General features: G+C 52.4%; 1 protein-coding gene across 2 annotated transcripts; it reads right to left on the minus strand.

The window, feature by feature from the left end:
* Positions 1 to 1,395: 1,395 nt before the first annotated feature.
* On the minus strand, positions 1,396 to 11,751 carry PAQR5 (progestin and adipoQ receptor family member 5). Of its 2 annotated transcripts, none has more exons than XM_069866815.1 (7): positions 11,526 to 11,751; positions 11,152 to 11,293; positions 10,840 to 11,045; positions 10,134 to 10,260; positions 5,679 to 5,775; positions 4,893 to 5,034; positions 1,396 to 3,560 (listed from the first exon to the last, which is right to left on the minus strand). In XM_069866815.1, the coding sequence occupies exons 2-7, from the start codon at positions 11,196 to 11,198 to the stop codon at positions 3,313 to 3,315; spliced, it is 867 nt and encodes a 288-aa protein (XP_069722916.1). In that variant the 5' UTR covers positions 11,199 to 11,293; positions 11,526 to 11,751; the 3' UTR covers positions 1,396 to 3,312. The 2 variants fall into 2 exon arrangements, with proteins under 2 accessions (XP_069722916.1, XP_069722915.1); XM_069866814.1 differs by having other exon boundaries at positions 1,397 to 3,560; positions 11,152 to 11,279.
* Positions 11,752 to 12,057: the final 306 nt, after the last annotated feature.

The following is a 12,057-nucleotide window of genomic DNA, read 5'->3' on the forward strand; positions in this document are numbered from 1 at the left end:
TGCCGCTGAGGAGCCCGCGCGGCCGGGGAGCGAGCGGAGGAGCGCGCGCGCGCGGCGATTCAAATCGCGCCAATCAGCGCGCACGCCGCCCGTGACGTCATCGCGTACGGAAGCGCGGGGCGGCCACGCCCACAACCTCTCCCCCCGCGAGCGTCAGGCCACGCCCACTCCGCTCGGGCCACGCCCCCTCCTCCTCCCCCCATCCCCCCCGCCCAATGGGGCTTCTGGAATTCCGCATCCAGCAGGGAAACCGGTACCAGGAGCCTCATGCCCCGTCCCTGGAGGGGTTCAAGGCCAGGCTGGATGGGGCTTGGAGCCCCTGATCCCATGGGAGGTGTCCCTGCCCATGGCAGGGGGTGGATGGACTGGATGGAGTAAGCACAGACGTGGCTTCTCCTGTTGATGGTCTCCTTGTCATCCCCCTTAGAGACGCCTCTGGCTACTCTTCCAACCCACAAGGTGCATCTGTACCTTGTCTGGGATCAGCTGACCCTCAGCCACCAGCCGATTTTGGGGCTAGAACAACCTGTTCACTGAAGACCAGATGGCTATTTTGTTTTTTTTCTCTTTGTCCCTTTCTTCAAGAGGATGTGGGTCGGTCTTGGAGGACCACGTACCCCCAGTGTGATCAGTGCAACCTTTATCTCTTGGAAGAGCATCTTTGGGACGTTCTTACTGCTTTTTGTTGGTCAGGCAGGATCAGTGAAGGCTGAACCACCACAGAGGATGTCATCTTCTAAAGGAATCTTACTGGACTTGATGATACCATTTTCACTTGGTCTCCCTGTTGTGTCATTCAAGATTTTGGCTATATCCTCACTAATTTCTTCATTGATAGCTGTTAATCTACAGGGAAACAATCAGGGCCCCGAGAAAGCAGGGGAAATATTTGTGTAGCCAGTGTCATTTGCCCTCTCACAGGACGAGAGGAAACGGCCTCAAGCTCCACCAGGGGAGGTTCAGGGTGGACATCAGGAAAAAATATTTCATGGAAAGGGTCATTGGGCACCGGCAGAGGCTGCCCAGGGAGGGGGTTGAGTCACCTTCCCTGGAGGGGTTTAAGGGATGGGTGGACGAGGTGCTGAGGGACATGGGTTAGTGATTGATGGGAATGGTTGGACTCGATGATCCTGAGGGTCCTTTCCAACCTGGTCATTCTATGATTCTATGACTTTAAGGTCTCTGCCAGCCCAAACCATTCCATGATTCCACAATTCTGTATTTTCCAGTGGAGTTTTCCTACAAATTGAAGAGAATCGTAGAATTGTTTGGTTGGATCTTTGAAATCATCGAGTCCAACTGTATCTGAGGATGAGGAGACTTCCCAAATTCAAAAGTCAACCAACCAAGAAAAAACATACACTGAGTCCTGTGGGTTTTCCAGACTGTTAAATCATGTCTTGCATGCAGAGCCAGATTCCTTTCCAGTCACATGAGAGCACAAGGTAAATAAACTTTGCAATTATTAGCAATTAACTCTGGAGTGATTAATTTCCATGAATGGTATTTTTATGAAACTATACAAATCAGGTTAGCACATATCAGTGTGGTAGATATATTATTTTTCTCTTTTAATGAAATAAAACTGTTGAATAAACAATTATGTTCCAGTGCTTATAAATATTAATATAAATCTTGGACAGCTTTTGAAAGAAAGCTGTTTTTCAGAAGACTTCTTTGTCCCATAATATGTTTAACGAGCTGCTGTATTGTCACTTAAAAGTGCATGAATTATCCCTTGAGAGAGGTAATTAGACACAAAACAAATTATACACCCGTATGATTATCAGTTCCCGTACCTCCTGTGCAGTGCTAGGTAAATCCAAGGTGATGATCTGTCATCGGAGACCCTGGCCGAGCTTTCTCCCACTGCCTCCCCCTCTCTCTGAGAGGCTGAGCCCTCCAAGGCTTTGTGCTTCTGCCTGGAAAATCCAGGCAGATTCCAAAAGAAAGCAAGGAGGCCCAGCCCGAGCACAGCTATTGCTGGTGAGCAGAGGTCCAGCTCTGGAATTGCTTTCAAACAACAGGTTTTGACCCCCTGAGGTTACTCCTGGCGATGCTCGTGTCTCTTCGCTCTAGCTCTGATCAACACTCGAGTCTACAGACTCCACTTCTTGTTAAGCAGATGCTTTATCCTCACCAGACACCCCTATCCTATTCTTCTGTGCTAGTGGGACCAGAAACTAGAGAGGTTCAGAGGAGATGGCTCTGCCATCAGGCACACCCTCAGACCAAAGATCCATCTATCCAAGTATCCTGCCTCCAGAAACACCAGGGAGAGGATGCCTCAACCTGGCAGCCCCAAATTCCTCAGCCAGTGCCCTCCACAAGGTGTCAAACACCTTTTCAGAACAGTGCAGCTTCGCATCCGTGTTAAACGCCCGGCACAACACAGGGCTTGTAGGGAGGTCCATGTCATCCCTTTGAGGGTGCAGATATTCCTTCCCCTGTTTATGTTTGGTGCCACAAAGGAGGTTGAGGCAGGAGCCCAGCTGGGAGTACAGGCTGGAGGTGCCTCCTGGGCTCTGGGCTCGGTGCTGTGCCAGCCGCCGGGCAGCCTCATCACCCCTGCGGGTGGCAGCTCAGCTCTCCCAGGGGGATTTATAGCCTAGGATTTACCAACGCACCAGAACTGGACCCGAAAAGAAGCTATTCTGAAAGAACATCCCATGGGGAATTCTTCTAGAATAACTCCTTCTGGGTAATGATTAAAAATAACTGAAATTAAAATGTAGGCACACTCTAGGCTCCCTCAATCCCACATCGGTCAGGCACTTGGGTTTAGTTTAAGGCTGTGGAACATGGATATTTGAGGGTTTAATCCTCTAAATAATGCCACTTCCAAGGTGAAAACCTTAGTTTGGGAGCCCCTAGGAGAGCCTTTACTCATGCCTTTGCCGAGGAATCTTGGCTATCAGTCTAAGCTGATGACAAGGACATCTGTGCCACCAGGTGACCAGTGTTAGCCACGTTTACTTGCTCCCCCAGCTCCCCTGTAAGGCAGACCTGATGAATGCCTATTGCTTTGCAAAGTATTAGCACTTCTCTCCCTTTGACAGAAATAAAAGTTAAGGTTATTTTAAGTATTCGTTGTGGTGAAACAGCAACTTGATTAAAAGCATCCCGTAATCAGTTCCCATCTTTAAAGCTCTATGTACAAAAACCAGTGCAAGATGTTTTACTCTTGAGAAAAATGGAAATAAAGGTTTTCTCAGAGAGTGTAGGCGAATAAATTCCTCCTTATCCATGCCAAGCCCTTATTGTTTAGGGTCTGTCCCTCAGAGCGGCATAAATACTACCTAGACCCGAAGCCTAATGGCCGTGGGACTTTTCTCTCTGCAGAGCCTCTGGCATGAAGCGCAGGGACGTGGAGCAGAGCCCGATGACAGCCAGGCTCATGGCCACGCCGATGCCCATTGACGTGAGGGTCTGCAGGGAGGAGGGAGGCAGCAAGGTGGGCAGGAGGCGGTCGTGGCGCTCGGCCATGTCCATCATGATGGCCTCCATCTGGAAGAGCGTGCCGATGATCCCGCACACGTGGAACACTTGGTGGCTGTGCCCTGCAATAAGGCCGAAAGCACTCACTGAGAAAGCCCTTGGGCTTCAGGAAAACCCTGTGGTGAGGCCACAGCGGACTGGCATCCATCGCCTCCAGGCATCACGTTTTTAAATATTTATTCTACTCATTTCTGTGTTTCTTTTATCATTGTGCCACAGAGATCCGGGTCCTGCACTTGGGGCACAACAACCCTGGGCAGCTACAGACTAGGAGTCCAGCTGGAAACTGCCTGGAGGAGAGGGACCTGGGGGTGTTGGTTGACAGCGACTGAACATGAGCCAGCAGGGGCCCAGGTGGCCAAGAAGGCCAATGGCATCTTGGCTTGGATCAGAAACGGTGTGACCAGCAGGTCCAGGGAGGTTCTTCTCCCTCTGTACTGGTGAGACCACACCTCGAATCCTGTGTTCGGTTCTGGCCCCTCACCACAAGAAGGATGTTGAGGCTCTGGAGCGAGTCCAGAGAAGAGCAACGAAACTGGTGAAGGGGCTGGAGAACAGGCCTTATGAGGAACGGCTGAGAGAGCTGGGGGGGTTTAGCCTGGAGAAGGGAAGCCTGAGGGGAGACCTCATTGCTCTCTCCAACTGCCTGAAAGGAGGTTGTGGAGAGGAGGGAGCTGGGCTCTTCTCCCAAGTGACAGGGGACAGGACGAGAGGGAATGGCCTCAAGCTCCGCCAGGGGAGGTTTAGGCTGAATATTAGGAAAAAAATTTTCACAGAAAGGGTGATTGGGCACTGGCAGAGGCTGCCCAGGGAGGGGGTTGAGTCACCTTCCCTGGAGGGGTTTAAGGGACGGGTGGACGAGGCGCTGAGGGACATGGTTTAGTGATTGATGGGAATGGTTGGACTGGATGATCCGGTGGGTCTCTTCCAACCTGGTGATTCTGTGATTCTATGATCTTCCCTGCCAAAATGCAGCCGGCTGTAATGGAAATGGGGGATGTGCATCTCGCTGCTGTGGTCGTGGCACACACAAGGTGTTGAGGAGCACCGTGCTTGTGCTCCGCTTGGAGGAGAAAGCAGGGAAAACCCTTGAGTCTCCTGGGTGGCTGCTCCTGAAGTGCCCCGATACGGCACCAAGAAGCACCACTATGCCACAAATAAGGGCGTTTTGCATGGGAAATGAGTGCTTTGCGGTCACAAATCCCTCCATGAAACATTTTAGAAGCAGCATGCTTGCCGAGCTGTTCCCGCTTTACTCAGGTATCTCCTATGTAAAACTACGTCTCGAATTTCCACCGGGGACTGCATTATAACCTCTGGGAGCCACTCACGCATTAAGGCACTTTCTTCCTGCCAACGAGAGAACGATGCCAGCTTGCCATGTCGGCACTTACCGATGTAGTCGAAGTGTCCTGGTGCAAGTCTTTCTGGCAGGTGGCTGGCAAAGATGAAGCAAGTGAGGAAGGCGAAGACCGTGTGCTTGTAGTGGACCAGGATGGCAGCCTCTGTGCAGCTTTCTGCTGCGCACAGGTAGAACTGCAGCAGCAAAGAAACATCCACGCGGGGATACCATGCAAGGAAAAGAAGGGAACAACTCATTTCTAAAGGAGGCAACACCATCCCCGGAGTCCCCATCAACTCCTACCGCCCATCACCCAGAAACAGGGCGTGGAGTGCAGGACTCGAGGCTCATCACAAGAGTTATCACCTCCATTTCGTGCAAATTCCAGCCCCGCATCTCCTACCCTTAGACCTCCCTGCAGCGAAACTCCCACCACGCTCCAGTTTAGGAGCTGGAAAACCCCATGCTTAAAGGCAGTAATTTTCCAGCACGGGCAAAGTCTGAGCACAGCGCTTTGAAGTGAAAGGAATCTGCCTATCAATAGGTGCAGGAAAAAATAACCAAATCTCTTTTCCTGCCAGAGTTTGTTTTCCTTTAAAAAAAATAAATAAAAAGGCTGGCATATTTTCCTAAGTATTTTCAGCCTAAGATGAAGCAGCTGATTATTTCCAGTCCTGCAGAAAGTGAGTGTCTTGGTGTTGGATGGGGCTCTGAGCAAGCTGATCGAGTTGAAGATGTCCCTCCTCCTGCAGGGGTTGGACCAGATGACCTTCACGGTCCCTTCCAACCCAAAGCACTCTATGGTTCTATGGTTAATATGTATAATATATACGCATACCCGGTAAAAGAGAGGGATGCTGTCGAAAAGGTACGGGTACACAAAGGCCAGCGTGCGGCAAGCCTTGCTGAAGCGGGGCTGCTCTGCCTCCAGAAACCTAGAGGAGAACAGAGAAGGCATTCGGCATGCTGCAATTAGGCTAACGTAAGCGCTGGGTTCTGTCTGTTGGTTGTTTGCTGGAGACAGTGGATCGCGGTACACAGACTGCACATACGTTCTCCCACAGATGCCTCTGATATCAGCCAGAACAAAGACTTTTTTATCTGCTGATGGTATTAAAGCTGTGACCAGTCTTAGCTACCGTGGCCAAGTGTGCCCTGGCTGAACCCTGAGCTGGGGGAGGAAGGATTTAGGGGCCACCCTCCCCTCTTCTATGCTCTGACTCTTGCAGGTGCATCTCTGCAGCTTTGAAAACAACCTTTCTTTACATCATGCTGGCATGACTGATTTTGCTTCTTTTACTATTGCTCATTCCCCAGGGAAGCAGTCACAACACCAAGCCTGACAATATTCCAGAAGGACTTGGCCAAGGCCCTCAGACACTCAGTGTGAACGTTGGGGTTCTCCTGGGCAGGGATGGAGTTGGACTCGATGACCCATGTGGGGCTCTTCCAGCTCAGGACATGCTATGAGTCTATGATTCTATAACCGTCACCCATCAGTGCTTGGAAACAGAGCTGGTCTTGCTGCCCCTGCAGTTGTTCTTAACTGAGCTTTCACTCTTGGCTTTGAATACAAGCTTTCTGAGCACAGCAATCAAGGAGAATACATCTGTCGTGGTCTGGAAGGCTTTGTAGGTAATGCAGCATTCGTGTGGTGATTGTCACTGTTTGTTAATTAAGCTGTATTGCAGCTTATGTCTGAAATGCATGAACTGTCACAGCATCCTCCTTTTTTACAGTCTGCCAAGGCTCTGTGATTGTCATTTCAGAGAACGCATAGAGGGAGTTACTGAAACCATGAAGTAAATTAATTTAACAAGTTACTTTTTAATGACATCACCATTATAATGGAAGAAGCTCCCTGTTGGTTATAATCAGACCATGGTTGAGTCACCATACCTAGAGGGGTTTAAGAGACGAGTAGATGTCCTGCTTGGGGACATGGTCTGATGGCGGATTTAGTAGGGTTGGGTCAGTGGTTGGACTTGATGATCTTAAAGGTCTTTTCCAACTGAAAATGTTCTATGATTCTATTTGAGGAGGGAGGAGTCTGTCTGCCTTTTGTTCCCTATGAAATCGCACTGCTGAAGTATAGGATATTCTTTACAGTTAAAATCATGAAGGAATTGACCACCCGGGTCCCCCCCCCCAAAACAGTATAAAAACTGGAGCTGGGTCACGAGCCATGTGCCAAGCCCCCAGCCTGCTCTGCCACACAGGGAATGGAGCTCGAAACACACACCTGGAGATGGAAAGCCCAGAGGACCTGCTCCCCACACTGGTACAGCTGCCGTGCAGCCTTTCCAGCCACCCACGGTGAGCCCAGCACAGTCACAGTGCCCCACACTGACCCCTGTCCCCCAGCCCCGGGGCAGCTGGGAGGCAGCTGGGTGGGCATAAGGATGCTCCCTACCACGGGGAAGGCTCTACCACCCAGCCCATCACCCTGCCCTTCCACTGGTGCTCCAAACCAGGAACAGAAAACCTCTCCCTCCGATGCGTCCTTGCTGGGAAAGACCAGGTTTTCCTAGAGTTTTAGCCCAATGTGGAAACAGAGAGGTTAATTTGAGCAGGACTACAACCAACCTGCCTGCAAAGTAGAGGAGGTCTATCAATACAACCCAAAACATGGGTTGAAACCCAAACAATTCATCTTATGCTCAAAAGCTGCTAACTGTGCGAGGGTTTTTGTCTCTTTCCTTCTCAGTTTGGCCTTCCACCATGGCTTGTGTCTTGCCTTAAGACATCACAATGATGCAGAAGATGCCTCCTGTATCCTATTTTCTCCTGTATTTCTGCATGATTCCTGCTGTATTTCCCTACCGTGGCTTCCCCTGCCACGGAATGCTGCTATGTTCCCACCCTGCTCACTCAGTGCTGCACTCACCCTTGTCCCAGTCCTTCACCCACCTACTGAGCCAACCCATGCTCTTCTGTTGCCTCAACAAAGCCACCGCATCGCAGCCCGGGCACACGGCCAGGCGCACAGTGACCCCTCGGACAGTGCCGTGTTCACAGAGGATGGTCTGAGAGGTAGCAGAGTTCAAGCGTGCTCTGTCCTCCTCCTGAAAAGCCCATACAGGTTTTTCTGCTTGCATGGAGATGACAAATCCCTCCAGCATGAAAGAAACCGTTTATGTGGCTGCTCATCCTGCACTGAGGGGGAAGCAGTTGGACGCTCTCTGTTTTGGTGTGACAGGGGTCTCTACCATCACGGAAAAGATAAACACACTTATTTCAGTCCATCTGTGTGTTTGGCAATTCAGGATGCAAACCAACCGACCCAAAATTCTTCCTGTTGACTCATCAGCAGCCATCTAGGAGTGGCGAGTCAATGAAATTCAGTGTAGCAGCTTAGCAAATGCCTTTCTTTGGATGCCTCGCTTACAAGTGCTTTAGGCTCGCTAAAAGGAAGAATTTCTTCACCTTGAGGGTAGTGAGGCACTGGGACTGGTTGCCCAGGGAAGCTGTGGCTGCCCCATCCCTGGAGGGGTTCAAGGCCAGGTTGGATGGGGCTTGGGCAGCCTGATCCAAGGGCAGGTGTCCCTGCCCATGGCAGGGGGGTTGGAACTAGATGATTTTTAAGGTCCCTTCCGATTGTAACTATTCTATGATTCTATAATTCTAAGTCCCTGCTTTCATCATGCCCCACATCCTCTTCTGCGTTAACCCGTACTCCCCTTGACCTTCATGGGGTGCCTCAAGAGGCTGAGCATCCTCTGCCACTGCATGTGGCCACAGTGCAGAGCCTCAGCTGGGTTCAAGTAGCCCAGAGCTTCCAGTCTGAGCACAAACCACTCTGAAACAGCCAGGCTCACCTCTCCCCTTGCGTGACCCCAGTCCTAGGAAGCCTAGACCTTGCTGGTGCCTCGAGAGAGCCCTGCCCAGGGTGCGGTTGGTGGAGCAGCCCTGACAGCATCGCTGTGTGGCTGCTGAGCCCTGTGTGAGCGGGGCAGGAGCAGGAGTGCTCAGGCAGGTCCTGTCTGAGCACAGTCAGCCTGGTACCATCACTGCCCATTGCACAATTTGGTTTTGGGTCCACTCCCGTCCATCCAGTCCCCTGGTTCAGAGGAAGTTTTTCCTGGCATGACGCAGCCCAGGGTGACACTGAAGTGTATGTAGTGGGGGAGCAGCACCCTGCGGTAGGAAATCGGGTGGCCCAGCTGCCAGTGGTTCCCCCTCCTGTACTCAACAGACGCTTAATTGAGCCAAATTTGCAGGACCAATAAGGAATATTGAGAGCTTGGCACTCTTCCCACAAGGAAAACATAGCGATGCTCGGTGACATCCCACCCTGCAGCAGCCCCTCTTGTGGAGCACAGCCAGCCAGGTGCTGTGACTTCTTCCTGCTCCTCTCCCCCTGCCAGGAAGACACCCCAAAAGAAAAAAAAAAAAGACACTCCAAAAGACAGAGACACCCCAAAACAGAAGCAAGGAATAATGCAAAGCGATTCATGCTGCTTGTGAAAACAAAATCGTACGTTTTGCAAAGCAAACTGCATGTTGTTACAATGACAGGCAGGATTGCTTTACAAACACAGCCTTCAGGGAGGTATCTGCCGTGGGTTAAATAAAAGCCAGTCCAGCTTGAGATCTAAACACAGCGTGGATCACTGGAAATCAGCTGATTAGCTTGGACATTTGAGATATTCCAAACAAATTGTCTAATGCCGTTCAGGAACAACATACCACCCTCACAGTGCTGCTCATGCCTTACAAATGATGCAATCGGCTGCAAGAATGTGGAGTTTCTGCCTCTGCAAAGCTGTTGCACACAGATAGAAACACACACACGCACACACAAACACAGATACACACAGATAAACACGTGCACGCATATAAACACACACGTGCATATAAACACATGAACACATAAACACACACATTTAAACACACGCACACAGAGCTCTTAGGCTGATCCATGCCTTTGGCAGGACTGTTCTCATGCTTGAACCTAAATACAAGCGTCAATGTTGGTTGCACAGAACCTTTTTGAGGTCATGCTAGGAACACCACAGCCCAAAGAAGGTGCTGGAGGTGGGATTCTTCCTGCCGGGCATGCGCCCCGTGAAACCGCCTTTTGAGCTTTCAGAAATTAAAACTACTTGATTTGGTTTGCATTTTTCATCACCAAACTCTCCTAATGCCAACACGCAACACATTTCCAAAACCACAAGTCCCCTTCTTCCCCTTCCAAAGCTTAAGGTTTATATCGTTACGATATGAGGCTTTATGAATAACCCTAATTAATGATCCTGCTGTGGCACCCAGGGCAGACAAAGCAGAAGCTCACCTGGAATAGCAGGACAGGCTGGTGCTAATGACAGTGTTGAACACTGCAGTGGGAACGTAGCAGTGGTGGAAGGTGCTGTTGACCCATTCTGCTGGGAAAATGTACGCCGAGTACGCCAGCGCGGACCCTGCAAAAGCAGGAGGAGCCCGATTAGCACCAGCTCCTGCTGGGACCCTCAGCATCCTCCTTTGAGCCTTTGAATGGGCGCTGGGCATGGGGCACGCAGGAAAGGGAGAGGTGGATTAAGGCAGACAAGCAGTGAAGTAGCTAAGGGGAGCGTTGCGCAGGCAGACCCCATTCCCTGAGAAGCCAGAGCGCGCTGTGCCACGTGAAGACCCCAGCTGCTGCCTCTTCCCCTGGGCTTCCCCCCCCCGAGCTGCCACCAACATCACTGACAGCGGTTGTCTGTAATGAGGGGATTTTTTCTCATTCTATTTACTTCAAACACTAAAGAGCGTCTCGTCCCAGGTACAACCCCCAGCCCCCTGATTACTGTCTGGGCCAGGGTCAGAGATGCTTCCCAGTCCCTCCCAAGCACCAGGTTGCATGGAGGAGGAAAAGGAGTAGAAATTACACACGAGCAGCCACTGCTGACGGAGTGGGATCCATCTGATCCCCCAAGGACCTCCCTGTGCTTCAGCTCCTGCTGTCCTGGGGACGCGGTGGGGACTGGCACTGGAACCTGTGCCAACTCGCCCGTCCTTACCCAGGCTGTACATGCTAAGAGCCGCGTAGTCGAAGAAGTAGCAGATGTGCCGGGCGCGGGTGGACATGGTGCTGAAGGTGTGGGCGCAGCTGGAGGCCAGGGGGTAGATGCAGCAGGTCAGCAGGTAGGCGAGGAGCGGCCAGGCGTGGGGGTCCTCTGGGCCCCCCGGGCCCCGCAGCCGCCCCACCAGGGTCCACACGAAGTACCTGGTGGGTGAAGGGAGCTGTGAGCATCACACCCTCGGGTGCCCTCCATCCCTGCTCCCCATCACCTCCTCCCAGGGATGCTGAAGGTCCAGGACATGGTACCTACCAGGCAGGTACAAAATGTGTCCAGATATTTAGGGTCTCGTTCGTCATTTGGAAGACGCTGAGGAGGCAGTCTGCTGCCGAGCTGCGGGGGGGGCGATACCCAAAGAGGATCCCCTGCTCCTGGTACCCCTGCAAGGCAAGGACTGTCACCAGCGGCAGCCAGAGGAGAGGGAAGGAAGGTTGCCAAAAGGAAAGCGCCCACAGCTCAGGACCCTGCTGCGAGGACAGAGTCGTGCCCCTCCGTGGGAGGTGGTCGTGGCGAGGGGCTGAGCACTGTCCCGGGGGGCGACAGCCATCCCAGCACGCTGCTCCCACTCGTCACCTCCCCAAATCCCACTGAGCCTTGGGCTTAGGGAAGAAAAGCTCCTCTCTCACCTTAGGCACTTGGTTGATGCTGAGCAGCCGGGGTAACTTGAGGCTCAGCATTGTGCAGGTTGGGGCGCCGGCTCCGAGGGACGTTTGTGGTTTGGCTTCCCTGGGGACGAGCCCCAGCAGTGCCTCACACCCCGCCTGGCCGCATGTCACACCCCGCTGGGGAAGAGACGGGGTGGGGATGGGGCTGCCTTGGAATGGACAAAGCGCTGCTGCCTGGGCTCGGGGCAGGTGGCCTGGGGGAGAGAGGCATTCATGAGGATGTGGCACCGTGTCCCCATGCAGGTCCCCAACCCACATACGGCAAATCCTTCCCTTGGGGGTTCCCGTAGCTTGGGTAGGGGAGACGGCATCCATCCCTGCAGGAGTTGTTGGGATGCCTCCCTACAGCCCGTGCCCAAAATGGGAGGGGGGAGAAGGACCACACGCCCCTGTGCCCACCGCTCAAAGGGACTGAGGCCCCCTCTTATTGCCCCAACAGAGCCAGAGAACCTCAAGGTCACACAGAAAGCTCTGGGCACGGGCTGGGGGGCTG

Source organism: Phaenicophaeus curvirostris, chromosome 12 (genome assembly GCF_032191515.1).
Source record: "Phaenicophaeus curvirostris isolate KB17595 chromosome 12, BPBGC_Pcur_1.0, whole genome shotgun sequence".
Classification (NCBI taxonomy): domain Eukaryota; kingdom Metazoa; phylum Chordata; class Aves; order Cuculiformes; family Cuculidae; genus Phaenicophaeus; species Phaenicophaeus curvirostris.